Raw genomic sequence first — 17207 nt, forward strand, 5'->3', positions numbered from 1 at the left:
TCTATTTTATGATCAGAAAGATCAGATCACAGCAGTAAATAAATACAGACATGTTACAGAATAGTTTGGGTAACTCTTAGTTTGTAATGTGATTTATAAAACTGATACCTTTTTCTACTATACTGTTCTACCTTTTAGTTAGCAGGAATATTAACAAAAGATTTTAAGCTTTTTTCCAGCACCCAAAAAATGTTATGCTCATGATCCTGTTTAATTTCACTCTTGAATGTAAAAAACCTTGATTTGCTGTCATTTTATATTAAAACTGTTAGGCATTTATCATAGCAAACAAATACAGACTTCTTTTCTCATTACATATAATCGGAAATAACTGTTATTTTCCTGATATTCCATTTACAGCTTTTCAGTGTCGGATAAAAAATAAGCATTAAGGTTATACATGTTATATTTTCACAGAATTTGTGGGTTTGGGGTGAATATCTTTTAGTTTAATCCTGTATATTATTTGTTGAACTCTGGACTGCCAGCAGCACTTGTGCTTGGTGTCTCACTCTGCTTCACACAATTCATTCACCATCACTTCTTGAGATTTGTTTTAAAAGTTTGCTGTACATTAATTTTTAACTAGTAGTAGAATTTTTAAGTTGCTGTTAATTAAAGGAAGCGATCATTATAACACATTTACAGTAGTATATTCATTAACACTAGAATTACCAGAGCCTACGAAAAATCTTGTAGATCCGGTCTTTTGTCCTGTAAATGTGGCAATAAAGACAAGCAGCAAGCAGCCTGCTATTCCATTCCCCCACCGCCGCAAAACATGCACAAAGTTCTCCCAGTTCATTCCTTGATTATCTGGGAGTGAAGTGCTGGTGTTTTAGAGTGGAAATAATAGATGGCTATTTGACACATGCATTTCATGTGTGTTACATTTCTACAATAAGCTGTGTAAGCACATTGTTAAAAAAGAAACGTTTTTCATATTTTATTAGTAATTGACAAAATATTGGCATAAACTATATAATGTGTGAGGCCTGAAGTCCAAAGATCAAATAAACACTTTCACAAAAGGTTCAAGGGTGACACAACAGCTTCCGTGGAGTAAGTTATATATATATTGTCTCTTTCTTTCAGGTATGTAATAGAAACCACACCATAGAGAAAAGTGTGTACCTTGCCAACAAGTACACATGTCGTAAATGTAGAAAGGACGGTCCTTGCGTGTGTGAACTGTTAACATTTGAATTTGATGATTGCACATAGCACTGAATTGACCTCTCTGTACTATTCTTTCCTCTACATGTCCTGGAGTTCAAAAGAAACACCACCATAAAGCAACATGGAGACTGGCAAGATTGGGGGGGAACAAAAAAAAAAAACAAAAAAAACACGTGGTCACTGATTACAACCGCAAGATGTTATGCGAATGAATATGAATAATATGAATAATGTTGCATCTGTGCCACAATGTTTTCCGAAATGTACTATACAGGTCATAAAATGAATAATTCCAAATATCATATACTAGCAAAATACCCGCGCTTCGCAGCGGAGAAGTTGTGTGTTAAACAAGTAATGAAAAAGAAAAGGAAACATTTTAAAAATAATGTAACATGATTGACAATGTAATTGTTTTGTCACATTTATGAGTGTTGCTGTCATATATATATATATATATATATATATATATATATATATATATATATATACACACACACATAAACATACATATCTACATATACACATATATACATATACACATCTACATATATCAACATATATATATATATATATATATATACACACATACATACACACACAGATACACATACACATAGCGAGCAGCTGTTGTTGGGCGTGCCAGAATCCATCGAGGAAGAAAAATTAAAAACATTATTTGTACAAAATGTTAATTTATCTCAATTTTAAATATAAGTAATTTTTATTTGGTCGACAGAAATATGTTTAGTAGGAATGTAAGTTAAATTTTAAAGACTAAATTCAACTTCCATTCCTACCAAAGATATTTCTGGCGACTAAATAAAACCTACTTATATCCAAATTCGCTCTTACTTTATTACCGTTCATTTAATCATGGCTAGTCGCAGTAAAATAACTTGGAAGGAGGATTACACTGAGTATGGCTTTACCAAAACAATTATTGATGGCGAATAAAGTATCCATTATTCATAAAGCTTCAATTGGTGATCTGTTTTTCTGCGTTAACCTCATATTTTTTCATACTTCTTCTCAAACCAAGGGGGTGTGAGGGTAAAATGAATCGGGAAGCACTGATATATATATATTGAATATATTGAAATAGTTTTACTGAAACAGTACACGGCACGTGTTTCGTCCTAATTCTGGGCTCATCAGGCAGTACACACTCACTGCACTCCCTCTCGGGAATCGAACCTCGGACGTCAGTGCTAGAGGTGAAGCCTCTAATGTTGCGCCACGGTGTGTGGTTCGTTTATTTGACAGTATGTAGATCGGGGGGCTGTGTGTGTGTGTATATATATACACTCACCTAAAGGATTATTAGGAACACCATACTAATACGGTGTTTGACCCCCTTTCGCCTTCAGAACTGCCTTAATTCTATGTGGCATTGATTCAACAAGGTGCTGAAAGCATTCTTTAGAAATGTTGGCCCATATTAATAGGATAGCATCTTGCAGTTGATGGAGATTTGTGGGATGCACATCCAGGGCACGAAGCTCCCGTTCCACCACATCCCAAAGATGCTCTATTGGGTTGAGATCTGGTGACTGTGGGGGCCATTTTAGTACAGTGAACTCATTGTCATGTTCAAGAAACCAATTTGAAATGATTTGAGCTTTGTGACATGGTGCATTATCCTGCTGGAAGTAGCCATCAGAGGATGGGTACATGGTGGTCATGAAGGGATGGACATGGTCAGAAACAATGCTCAGGTAGCCCATGGCATTTAAACGATGCCCAATTGGCACTAAGGGGCCTAAAGTGTGCCAAGAAAACATCCCCCACACCATTACCATTTTTTTTTTCTTTTCTTCATTTTTATTACTATTTAATTTAATATTGTTTCTTTGTATCAGTATACTGCTGCTGGATTATGTGAATTTCCCCTTGGGATTAATAAAGTATCTATCTATCTATTACACCAGCACCACCAGCCTGCACAGTGGTAACAACGCATGATGGATCCATGTTCTCATTCTGTTTACGCCAAATTCTGACTCTACCATTTGAATGTCTCAACAGAAATCAAGACTCATCAGACCAGGCAACATTTTTCCAGTCTTCAACTGTCCAATTTTGGTGAGCTTGTGCAAATTGTAGCCTCATTTTCCTATTTGTAGTGGAGATAAGTGGTACCCGGTGGGGTCTTCTACTGTTGTAGCCCATCCGCCTCAAGGTTGTGCGTGTTGTGACTTCACAAATGCTTTGCTGCATACCTCGGTTGTAATGAGTGGTTATTTCAGTCAAAGTTGCTCTTCTATCAGCTTGAATCAGTCGGCCCATTCTCCTCTGACCTCTAGCATCAACAAGGCATTTTAGCCCACAGGACTGCCGCATACTGGATGTTTTTCCCTTTTCACACCATTCTTTGTAAACCCTAGAAATGGTTGTGCGTGAAAATCCCAGTAACTGAGCAGATTGTGAAATACTCAGACCGGCCCGTCTGGCACCAACAACCATGCCACGCTCAAAATTGCTTAAATCACCTTTCTTTCCCATTCTGACATTCAGTTTGGAGTTCAGGAGATTGTCTTGACCAGGACCACACCCCTAAATGCATTGAAGCAACTGCCATGTGATTGGTTGATTAGATAATTGCATTAATGAGAAATTGAACAGGTGTTCCTAATAATCCTTTAGGTGAGTGTGTATATATATATATATATATATATATATATATATATATAGTATATCCCTCCTCGATCGGGGATGTGGTTCCAGAACCCCAGCGATAGGTTAAAATCATGAAGTAGAAACCATATGTTTGTATGATTATTTTTATATATTTTAAGCCCTTAGAAACTCTCCCACACTGTTTATAAATATTCTCCGCACAGTTATACAGTAAACCATTGTTTATCGCGGTTAATCCGCTCCAGACAGATAAATGAATTTCCACGAAGTAGGATTCTTTATTTATAAATCTAATATTTTCAGCAGTTGGAGCATAGAAAACCTGTTTATGACCTTCTAAATACGTTTTTAACATTATTAGAGCCCTCTAGACATGAAATAACACCCTTTAGTCAAAAGTTTAAACTGTGCTCCATGACAAGACAGAGATGACAGTTCTTTCTCACAATTAAAAGAATGTAAACATATCTTCCTCTTCAAAGTGCGCGTAAGGAGCGGAGAATGTCAGAGAGAGAATAAAGTAAACAATGAAAAATCGATAAAGCAGCGGCAATGAAGGGATCAATGCGAAGGTAGCCTTTCAGCACTTTTTACAGGAGCGTCCGTATCTTCTAAGCAAACAGCATCTGTGCAAGCGCAGAGAACGTCAGAGAGAGAGAGAGAGCGCGAGATTAAAGCAAACAATCAAAAAATCAATAAGTGTGCTTTTGGACGCACCTCGATAAAGCGGCATTTCTTAGAAGATCGTCCGTATCCACTAGGCAAACAGCTTCAGTGCAAACAGCACCTCTGCTCACACCCTCCGTCCAGGCGCAGAGAATTTCAGAGAGGGTGAGATAGAGGCAGAGACAAGCAAACAATCGAGCACCGCGCAGGAGGCATATCTTATAGCATTGAGGAGTTTTAGTTAATATGTAATACGTGCTCTGATTGGGTAGCTTCTAAGCCATCCGCCAATAGCGTCCCTTGTATGAAATCAACTGGGTAAACAAACTGAGGAAGCATGTACCATAAATTAAAAGACCCATTATCCAGAAATCCAGAAAAATATACATTTACATATGCTTACATATAAAATCCGCGATAGAGCAAAACCTGAAAGTCAAAGCGATACAGCAAGGGATCACTGTATATATATATATATATATATATATATATATATATATATATATATATATATATATAGAATATATAGCGCTTCAGCGGAGAAGTAGTGTGTTAATGAAGGTATGAAAAAGAAAAGGAAACATTTTAAAAATAACTTAACATGATTGTTAATGTAATTGTTTTGTCATTGATATGAGTGTTGTTCTATCTATATATATATATATATATATATATATATCTCTATATCTATATATCTATGTTGTTCTCATATCTATCTATCTATCTATCTATCTATATATACACACCTGCACTTGGCAGCAGAGAAGTAGTGTGTTAAAGAAGGAAAGAGAAAGAAAAGGAAACATTTGAAAATAACGTAACATGATTGTCAATGTAATTGTTTTGTCACTGTTATGAGTGTCGCTGTGATGTATATATATAGCAAAATACCCGCGCTTCGCAGCGATGTCATGTGTTAAAGAAGTTATGAAAAAGAAAAGGAAACATTTTAAAAATAATGTAACATGATTGTCAAAGTAATTGTTTTGTGTATTTGGCGGCAGCGTCACGAATTTGCAACACCCATTGCAAACCCATTTGCACCCGTAGCAAACAAATTGCTACCGAATTTGTTTTCGGTAGCTGCATCAGAAAATGTACCACAACGTCTGACACACCACCTTTTTACTGTTTTCTCACAGCTTGGATTGCTGCTATCATATATATAAATATATATATATATATATATATATATATATATATATATATATATATATATATATATATATATATATATATATATATATATATATATATATATATATATATATATATATATATATGTAGATATATATTTATATATATATATATATATATATATATATATATATACACACACACATATATATATATACACATACATATACTTGTGTGTATGTTTGTATGTGTCTATATGTGTGTGTATAGCTTTGGTCACTGAGTGCAAGGGAAAAATAAAATATAGTCTATAAGTTATTAAACAGTAAAACATTAACGCTTTTAAGAAGTACAGGTACATTGAGCACTACTGGAGTGGTTCTTGGTAAACTACATTTTAAAGAATGTGTAACACAACAGGTAAGTAACTAACAGCAGCTAAAATATATATGGATCATCTCTCGGTAGTAGATCCCTTTTGAAAGGCGCTACACGACGGCTGTGGTATAGAAATTACATTTTCTATGTGAACATTCAAATTTGTGCCTCTGGTAATGGCACTGTCAGTCCTCCACTCCTGTGCGTGTCTTCATAATCCGAGCTGAGGACCTCATAATCGTATACGTGCAAAAGAAAGTGTGAATCGCCTTAATATTATTTTGCCGTGGTGTAGAAAAGGGGTCCCGTGTTTGCACTTGTCTGGGCTATAGCGCAGGGGGAGGATGAAAAAAATTAAAAGTGCTTACTTTGACTTAAGGCAGAAGCGCAGTCAGCGTCTCAAAGGCCAGCACAGCTATGCACACGCGCTGGCTGCTCGACTTTTGCAGGGCAGGAGACCACAGTTTTGCAGACACGCTCATGATATCAAAAGTCTCAGCTCTTTGGAGGTCATTCATATATTATATGATATATACAGTGGAGGAAATAATTATTTGACCCCTCACTGATTTTGTAAGTTTGTCCAATGACAAAGAAATGAAAAGTCTCAGAACAGTATCATTTCAATGGTAGGTTTATTTCAACAGTGGCAGATTGCACATCAAAAGGAAAATCAAAAAATAACTTTAAATAAAAGATAGAAATTGATTTGCATTTCATTGAGGGAAATAAGTTTTGAACCCCTACCAACCATTAAGAGTTCTGGCTCCCACAGAGTGGTTAGACACTTCTACTCAATTAGTCACCCTCATTAAGGACACCTGTCTTAACTAGTCACCTGTATAAAAGACACCTGTCCACAGAATCAATCAATCAAGCAGACTCCACACTCTACAACATGGGGAAGACCAAAGAGCTGTCCAAGGATGTCAGAGACAAAATTGTAGACCTGCACAAGGCTGGAATGGGCTACAAAACCATTAGCAAGAAGCTGGGAGAGAAGGTGACAACTGTTGGTGCGATTGTTCAAAATGGAAGGAGCACAAATGACCATCAATCGACCTCGCTCTGGGGCTCCACGCAAGATCTCACCTCGTGGGAGTCAATGGTTCTGAAAAGGTGAAAAGAATCCTAGAACTACACGGGAGGAGTTAGTTAATGACCTCAAATTAGCAGGGACCACAGTCACCAAGAAAACCATTGGAAACACATTACACCGCAATGGATTAAAATCCTGCAGGGCTCAAGGTCCCCTGCTCAAGAAGGCACATCTGCAGGCCCGTCTGAAGTTTGCAAATGAACACCTGAATGATTCAGAGAGTGACTGGGAGAAGGTGCTGTGGTCTGATGAGACCAAAATAGAGCTCTTTGGCATTAACTCAACTCGCTGTGTTTGGAGGAAGAAAATGCTGCCTATGACCCCCAAAACACCGTCCCCACCGTCAAGCATGGGGTGGAAACATTTTGCTTTGGGGTGTTTTTCTGCTAAGGGCACAGGACAACTTAATCGCATTAACGGGAAAATGGACGGAGCCATGTATCGGAAATCCTGAGCGACAATCTCCTTCCCTCTGCCAGGAAACTGAAAATGGGTCGTGGATGGGTGTTCCAGCACGACAATGACCCAAAACATACAGCAAAGGCAACAAAGGAGTGGCTCAAGAAGAAGCACATTAAGGTCATGGAGTGGCCTAGTCAGTCTCCGGACCTTAATCCAATAGAAAACCTATGGAGGGAGCTCAAACTCAGAGTAGCACAGAGACAGCCTCGAAACCTTAGGGATTTAGAGATGATCTGCAAAGAGGAGTGGACCAACATTCCTCCTAAAATGTCGCAAACTTGGTCATCAATTACAAGAAACGCGTTTGACCTCTGTGCTTGCAAACAAGGGTTTTTCCACTAAGTATTAAGTCTTTTTGTTAGAGGGTTCAAAAACTTATTTCCCTCAATGAAATGCCAATCAATTTTATCTTTTATTTAAAGTTATTTTTTCGATTTTTTGAAATTATAAAATGGAAGGAGGATGGCTTTACCAAAACAATTATTGATGGCTTAATCGATTATTCATAAAGCTTGAATTGGTGATCTGTTTTTCTGTGTTAACCTCATATTTTTCATACTTCTTCTCAAACTAAGGTGGTGCGAGGGTAAAATGAATCGGGATGCACTGATCAATGTAATCGGTGTACCAGGAAATCATGCATTGAAAAGCTCCCTTTGCTTGTAATGCAAAGTGTGATTAAATGCATTATTTTTAAGCGTTATGGAGCACATGCATCAAGCTTCTCAGCTGTGCTTGTGCTAAGAAAAGGAAAGATTTTAAAAATAACGTAACACGATTGTCAATGTAACCTTTTGTAAGTAGTGCCTGGAGGATTCAGTGTGGAGAAACTCTAGAGACAGCGTGTGTATTAACTTGTGGATTTTTCTGTCAGTATTTGGTGGCAGTCTGACGAAGTTGCTTCGGAAGACGGTGTTAGCCGCGGAGCTCAGCTCAGAGTGAAATGAGATGAATGGGAGGGGAGATGATGGCGTGACTCCCCACCGCCTTTAACTGTCAATCCCCACAAACACAGTCTCGAATTTGCATAAGCACACCCCTTCACCTACAATTTTAACTTAGTTACAAAGTGATCAAAACTCTCGCTTATATCCTGCGTCCTCTCATTAAACTTGTATCCCGCATTACCTGTTGGCATGTGAAACGCCAGCGGTAGCCTGTCTATGAACCTAATTTAAAGTTTAGGTTTACACCTTGCTTTCTTTCCGAGGTAGCAGCACTCATGAATATGGTAGTATATGTCACTCGCTCGCTTCTTATTGTTTCGCTGCCTTCTCAATTATATAATGCATGTTTTCTTAAGCGCTTTTGGAGGTCTTCCTGGTTTTCTACACCGCGTTGACAGTCAGTTCACGTGATTACGTGGGAGGCGTGATGATGTCACACGAAACTCCCCACGTTATTCCAGCTCAACTCCATTACAGTTAATGGAGACAAATACCTTCCAGTTATGACCATTAGGCGTAAAATTTCGAAATGAAACCTGCCCAACTTTTGTAAGTAAGCTGTAAGGAATGAGCCTGCCAAATTTCAGCCCGAGAGCGAGTGAGGGCTTTGCCTTTTATTAGTATAGATATATATAACTTTTGAGAATGCAACGTATAGTTTTGTCCAGGAGGAAGGAAATGTTGCCTCACATCAATGGCAACCTTTTGGTGTGTCCTTGAGACTTATTAATAGTCATCACGAAGCAGAGCCTTACTGGAAATTTGAGGCATTTCAATTGAAATGGGAGATCAGAGGGTATAACGGTGATGCCAGGAATACATTCAGAGTGTGGCGCTCTGCTGTTTTTTTGTGCAGCTGCCTTCACACAGCTTCTCCGCTGCTTTATAAATGAACACCATATAAAGCTATCGTTTCTCCTTGCTTCGCGGTTCTGTACTGTTTTATTGTTCGTTTATTACGATTCTTATAGTTATTGTGTAGCTATTCGAGACTCACTTTACTGTTCAGATACCAATTTCCTTTATTTAATCCGTGGCTTGTACGTTAATTTTTCATCGCTTATTACGATTATATAGATATTTATTGATTCCCTTCTTTAGCTGACTGCCTGCTCATATAAGACGCTCCGCTGGTTTTTTGTGAAACAGCCTTTACACAGCTTCTTCGCTGTTTTATAAATGAATGACATATAAAGCCATCACTTTGTCAATTGTGTAATGCGTTTTTTGAACAGGTTTGGTGCATGGAAGTGATCTGACTGCGTTCAGTCAGTTCACGTGAGCTGCTCTCGTGTGATGTTGCGATGTCCACGGCTTTATTTAATGTAAGCTAAGACTCGGCACTTAAAAGTTTCTCGCTACAGCAATTTGAACTCCGTTACAAAGTGATCCAAAGTCTCGTTTATACCTCGTGTCTTCTCATTAAACTTGTATCTCGTGAATAAAGTACACACAACACCCCATAATGACAACGTGAAAAAAGTTGACTTGAGATTTTTGCAAATTTATCTATACTAATAAAAGGCAAAGCCCTCACTCACTCACTCACTGACTCATCACTAATTCTCCAACTTCCCATGTAGGTAGAAGGCTGAAATTTGGCAGGCTTATTCCTTACAGCTTACTTACAAAAGTTGGGCAGGTTTCATTTCGAAATTCTACGCATAAGGGTCATAACTGGAAGATATTTTTCCCATATAATGTAATGGAGTCTTGAGTTGGAGATGGCCGCGGGGGGCGGAGTTTCGTGTGACATCATCACGCCTCCTACGTAAGTACGTAGAGAACAAGGAAGAACTCCAGCGATGAGCACAAAACGCCATTCCACAATTGAGAAGGCAGAAAAACATTATGAAGCAAATGATGCATATGCGGAAACAAAGCACGGCGTGAACCGTAAGTTTCTATTAAATTAAGTTCATAGACAGGCTGCCACTAGCGTTTGTAATTTAGTGCCAGCCCATATAAGGCCGTCCATCAGCGGCAATCCAATACAAACACAAGCACACGGTGGAAAAAGTGAATGTCCCGCTAAAGGAAGACAGCGTAAAAAAAAACCTGTGCATGCAGTTTGTCACATCACAGATAAAAAGGAAGACGAGCTGTTTATTGATGCAGTAAGGAACTAATCGATGAATGAAACCTCTTATCTTTACAACGATTGACAAACACGGAATGTAACTTGAACACATCCTACAAATACGAGCCTGATTGAAAGAAATAATGATAATCAAATCCTTGATGACAGCAACATTCAATAACACTCACAAAACAATTACTGTATATTGACAATCATGTTACGTTATTTTTAAAATGTTCCCTTTTCTTTTCATAACTTCTACTTCTCCACTGCGATACGGGTATATATATATATATATATATATATATATGTATATATATAGCCCGATCTACAATACATACTTTAGCATAGACAAGCCACACGCTGTGGCGAATTGTAGAGTCTTAAGCCTCTAACGCCGACATTCGAGGTTCGATTCCCGAGAGGGTGTACTGACTATGTCTGCGCTACCCGATTCATTTTACCTTCGATCTCCTTGGTTTGGGACGTATGAAAAATATTAGGTTAACGAGAATCATGTTACGTTATTTTTAAAATTTTCCCTTTCTTAGCACAAGCACAGTTGAGAAGCTTCGATGCATGTACTCCATAACGCGTTAAAAAATAACGCATTTAATCACACTTTCAATTCCAAGCAAGCGGGAACTTTTGTCAATGCATGATTTCCTGGTACATCCATTACACTGATGCACACATCACAGCTACAAAAATGTTAGAGTCGGAATAAAGCGTTCCTACGACTGATCATTTCACTACCCGAAATAAGCCTTGATAAAAGCATGGTTTTGTGCACACTGAAAAGCAAGCAAAATTAGATGCATTACAGAAAGCGGACTTTGTGGCTCTTACTGGGGATCATTGGACTTCCGTGACTGTTAGTAATTCTAAATACATCTAATTACAAAATGTTCAATGATCACACTGTTTTAGCCTAATGTACAAAATAATTTTGGCTAATGTTACTCAGAGTTTAAAGAGTAAGCTGGTCAAATTACCTTTTATGTTTCTGACTTATTTTTTTAAGAAGAAAAACTGCACTTTATGGTGAAATTTTGGTTATTATTATTTAAAGACAATACTATTCTGAAAATGTACTTAAAGTACTTAAACTACCACTTTATTTTTAAGTCTGCCCAATTTTAACCAGGGATGATATTTTTGTTTCTGTTTTGAATTCAAATGCAGTTTAAAAGCTTTTTTCAGAAATTAAAACAGCTTCAGTTTACAATATTCATGTCCATGTCTATTATTTGATTCTGTCGCCCACTAAAACCATTTTAAATAAAAAAAAAAACATTTGCGATTTGGGGCAAATTTACGTGCGATTACATACGATTAATCAAGATTAATTCTTACACAGCCTCTAATTAATTGGATTAATTTTTTAATCGAGTCCCACCCCTAATATATATATATGTAGATTTGTATATATATGTGTATATACAGTATATATGTAGATGTTGTATATACAGTATGTATATATGTGTGTGTGTATATATACAGTATGTGTATATATGTATATGTATATATATGTATGTGTGTATATGTATATATATATATATATATATAACTGTATATATATATATGTGTATAGATGTGTATATATATTTATATATATGTTTATATGTATATATATGTTTATATATATGTGTGTGTGTATATATATATATATATATATATATGCCAGCAACACTCATGACAATTACAAAACAATTACATTGTCAATCATGTTACGCTATTATTAAAATGTTTTCTTTTCTTTTTACTTCTCCGCCAATCAGGGCTATATATATATATATATATATATATATATATATATATATATATATATATATATATACATATATAAATAGATAGATATGACAACAACACTCATATCAATGACAAAACAATTACATTAACAATCATCTTACGTTATATTTAAAATGTTTGCTTTTCTTTTTCATAACTTCTTTAACACACTACTTCTCCGCTGCGAAGCGCGGGTATTCTGCTAGTTCAAAATAAAACTGAGAAAGCACAGGTACATAAGTATTCACAGCCTCTGCCATGAAGCTCAAAATTGAGCTCAGGTGCATCCTGTTTCCCCTGATCATCCTTGAGATGTTTCTGCAGCTTAATTGGAGTCCACCTGTGGTAAATTCAGTTGATTGGACAGGATTTGGAAAGGCACAAACCTGTCTATATAAGGTCCCACAGTTGACAGTTCAAGTCAGAGCACAAACCAAGCATGAAGTCAAAGGAATTGTCTGTAGACCTCCGAGACAGGATTGTCTCGAGGCACAAACCTGGGGAAGGTTACACAAACATTTCTGCTGCTGTGAACGTCCCAATGAGCACAGTGGCCTCCATCATCAGTAAGTGCAAGAAGTTTGAAACCACTAGGACTCTTTCTAGAGCTGGCCAACCATCTAAACTGAGCGACAGGGGGAGAAGGGCCTTAGTCAGGGAGAAGACCAAAAACCCGATGGTCACTCTGTCAGAGCTCCAGAAGTCCTCTGTGGAGAGAGCAGAAGGACAACCATCTCTGCAGCAATCCACCAATCAGGCCTGTATGGTACAGTGGCCAGACATCCTGGATGAAAACCTGCTCCAGAGCACTCTTGACCTCAGACAGGGGCAACGGTTCATCTTTCAGCAGGACAACAACCCTAAGCACAAAGCCAAGATATCAAGGGAGTGGCTTCAGGACAACTTTGTGAATGTCTTTGAGTAGCCCAGCCAGAGCCCAGACTTGAATCTGATTGAACATCTCTGGAGAGATCTTAAAATGGTTGTGCACTGACGCTTCCCATTCAACCTTATGGAGCTTGAGAGGTGCTGCAAAGAGGAATGGGCGAAACTGGCCAAGGATAGGTGTGCCAAGCTTGTAGCATCATATTCAAAAAGACTTGAGGCTGTAATTGCTGCCAAAGGTGCATCGACAAAGTATTGAGCAAAGGCTGTGAATACTTATGTACATGTGCTTTCTCAATTTTTTTATTTTTAATAAATTTGCAAAAATCTCAAGTAAACTTTTTTCACGTTGTCATTATGGGGTGTTGTGTGTAGAATTCTGAGGAAAAAAATGAATTTAATCTATTTTGGAGTAAGGCTGTAACATAACAAAAATGTGGAAAAAGTGATGCGCTGTGAATACTTTCCGGATGCATTGTATGTCTAAGTATACACTAGTCAACCAATATTTGAAAATGTTAAACTCTGCTAACAATTGTGCTTAACCCCCTCCCAATGCAAGAGAAAGAAAAGGTGACAGGAAACCAACAATACTTAATACCATTTGCAACATATGTAACATTCAATGGCTCCTGCGGTAAATGAGGATTGCTGATCAGTATTAAAATTACATCATATTGTTTATTAACTCCTACACTATAGAAAACAAAGGGCAGCAAAATGATGCAGGATTCTTAAAATAAAGGTATATAAAACTATATGAAGGTGTTTTTAGAAACTTAAACCAACACCCATCTGGAGTAATTAGCTAGCTAATGATTGAGGGATCTACATTAAGTACATAACATGGAAATTTTGTTAGCAATTTCATTTTTTGCCTTACGATGTGTTGGTGCCTTAAAGTTTCCCACTTTACACCCAGGACAATTTCTACAGGCTCAAGGTCCCCACTTTCAAAATGGATTACATAGTTTAAATTCATGCACCGATTTATTTTTACAATAACAAAGGTTAGTTCTTATGGCTACTTTGATCTGTTAACACAGACATCTTACTCTTTAAGAAATGTATTTATGTGTGTATGGTCATATGCTCAACTTCTCCCTACAATAAAAAGCTTTTTCAGAAAAAACGTATGGATAAAGAAAACGATCTGATGCACAAAGCAGGAACCATCTCAACTTTGAAACCATACTGACTCCTTTAAAAGCTGCAAAAAATAAAAAATGTGTGTGTGGATCCAAGATACAGTCTAAACTGTGCTAGCATAAAAAATATGCATACTGCATATACATAACTTCTAAAATATTTTTTTAATAACTTACAAATGTTTTCAAATTTTGATAAAATCAGGTTAAAGCAAAAAAAAAAAAAAAAACACAAACACGAAGACAATTTGAACATAAAACTGTAGTTATAACTAAGGTTTCTTTCACTTAAAAGAACATACCACATAACGTAACCATGAGAAAACAGGGTGACTTAAAACAAAACACTGAAGGATAAGAGGAAAAAGTTATTTTCTATTAATTCACCTTTTGTGTTTAATTGCATACTACAAAAACAGCTGATTAAAATTCAGCTTCAGATTAAAATTCAACAAAAATAGTATAAATTGATTACCTGTGTTTATATATATATATATATATAATAAATACAAAGTGCTGCATTAACAACTAGTACTTTAAGGCTCCTTTATATATACATAATAAAAAACAGCCAAAAAAAAAACCAGAATTTATACTTTCTTACCTTTTTCTTCTGGTTTCAAAGGAAGAGGCTTCTTTTCAGCATTTGGAATTTCAGGTTTTATAGCTGAAAAGTGAAACATTCCAATTAATAGATTTGAATTCTAACAGAATGTGAAAGAAAATAAACTTGCCTCAAACAACATAATAACGGTATGTAATTCTTTGAACTTTAAGGCAGGATGCACCACTTTTGCTCTTACTTCCTGTTCACATCATTTGAAGCTGATTCAAGGATAGAAATGTGATTTCTTACAGTGGTAAAAGTAAACTGCTGAAATATAATGTAAGTCATACCTGTTTACAGTCTGGATAGATCAGTATTAGTAGTAATTTAGAACCAATCAGTGAATAATAAAAGAATAGATTAAAATTAAAAAATGTGAGATAAATATTTAAGTATAGCAATACTCTTCTGAAAATGGGCATGCAAATAATGCACAAATGCAGTTTACTCCTAGCTCATCCAGCTTTTATAAGGCCTCTTTTCTCTTTCAGTGAAATTCATAATACCTCCTCTTAGGTTAAAAGTATTTTCCTGAGCAACAAAACATTTTCTTCAATGCTACACATTAGTTCAGTAATCTGCCCACTCTTCTGTCAAACCTGCTTACTCCCTCTCAGTTTGGCTTGTGATTATTTACTCATAAATATGACTTCAGTGAGACAATCCTTTGAGTATTATCTACAAAATTTTGTTCCTTTATTGCACATTTAAAATTTTTGTTTACTTGCAGAAGCTTTCTATGTCCTATATGACTGCGGTTTAAAACATTTTTAATATTTTATTCTGGATTATTTACTTCCTAACTTCTTACTGAACATAAAACTTAAATTGCTTTATCCAGTAGCTGCTTGAATTTGTCTGGATTTTGAAAGAAGGGAGTTGTTCTCCGCTCAAGAGAAGGTGGACATTATCTTAGTTATCAGCTCACCAAACCCTGTGAGCCAGGTCTCGATTCCCATGTGACCTAACACAATTTATTGCGGAGCAAGGATTTAGATCAAGTAGGCTGTTCCTCCTAATCGTACTCTTCAAATTAACTCCACCAATACTGCTCACTTGACAGGTAAAATCTCCCAGTTGTAGTAGAGAATCATTACGTTAGTCTTTCATGCCTCAAAATTAATGACTCTAATAAGGCCAGATACTTTGGAGTAATTGTTTGGTGCATACATACAAACCATAGCCAAGTTCTTCCACTCTGCAACTTGAAACTGCATTGGGATAACACTCTAGTCCTCTGGAACACAAATGTATGGCACCCTGCCTAGAGCTTGCATGTATTTCCAAAGTTGCCCTATGCAACTTCAAAGTAGAAGAGTAACAACCCTTCTTTGAGAGGTCTGGATCCAGGGCCAATGCTGTGTGTAAAAATGAGTAACACTCTCCATGGCAGGTAATACTAGTCATGTGTCAAGACTGCCTGAAGTCCAAAGCAGTCTAGTATGTCTGGGTCTGATCCACTCATGCTTTACTGGCTGACTGGGAACGCATACAATCTTAAACCTTTGCATTGTGAGTGGAATGTCCACAGGCATTTCCTTGTAGCTTTTCTGGACTGAGTTCAAAACCTGAGCCAGGGTGCAGAAGTCACCCAGGGCAACCAGGCAACTACTAGTGTACCAGCACTGGCTCCAAGATTTATTCCTGGAATACATCAGAAAAGCAAGGTTTCCATTGACTTAACAAGAGCTATCATGACTGTCATCTGTGGAATACTCTTTGAATAACCCCTGCCCTTAGGCAATTTGCTATGGACATCTCCAGACAACATAGTTCTAAAGATCACTGAGACACAAACATCCCTCAACAATGCCATAATCACAATCCTAGGGAGGAAACTTTTTTTTCTGGTGAAAGACCTAAATGGTACAGATGTGTTACATCAAAATCCAATTTAAAATATCAAAAAAAGTCAATTTAACTAATTAATAATATACTGTAACAATGTACTAATTTCCTAAAGGTTCAGAAAAAGAGAAAAACAAAAAACAATACCTGGACTTTTAGGAGGTGGTGGCTTTTTGGGTTTCTAAAGAAAACAAAAAAAATATATATAACATATGAAACTAGTAAACAAAAGTCACAAACACCATATCAAAAATAATAATACAGTGTACAAATAAGAACTTTGATAAATAAAATGAAATATTAAGTTGCCACTCTCGTTCAAAATCTTCACAGTTTGTTG

General features: G+C 36.7%; 1 protein-coding gene across 2 annotated transcripts in view; it reads right to left on the bottom strand.

Moving 5' to 3' along the window:
- LOC120526086 (CD2-associated protein) overlaps positions 1 to 17207 on the bottom strand; it is a 244183-nt gene that overhangs the window by 60752 nt on the left and 166224 nt on the right. For both annotated transcript variants that reach the window (XM_039748981.1, XM_039748979.1), the window contains exons 11-12: positions 17015 to 17048; positions 15017 to 15079 (exon numbers count right to left, since the gene is read on the bottom strand). In XM_039748981.1, the coding sequence (XP_039604915.1) occupies positions 15017 to 15079; positions 17015 to 17048 (97 nt within the window). The remainder of the gene's footprint in view (positions 1 to 15016; positions 15080 to 17014; positions 17049 to 17207) is intronic.

This window comes from Polypterus senegalus, chromosome 3 (genome assembly GCF_016835505.1).
Source record: "Polypterus senegalus isolate Bchr_013 chromosome 3, ASM1683550v1, whole genome shotgun sequence".
Taxonomy (NCBI): Eukaryota; Metazoa; Chordata; class Cladistia; order Polypteriformes; family Polypteridae; genus Polypterus; species Polypterus senegalus.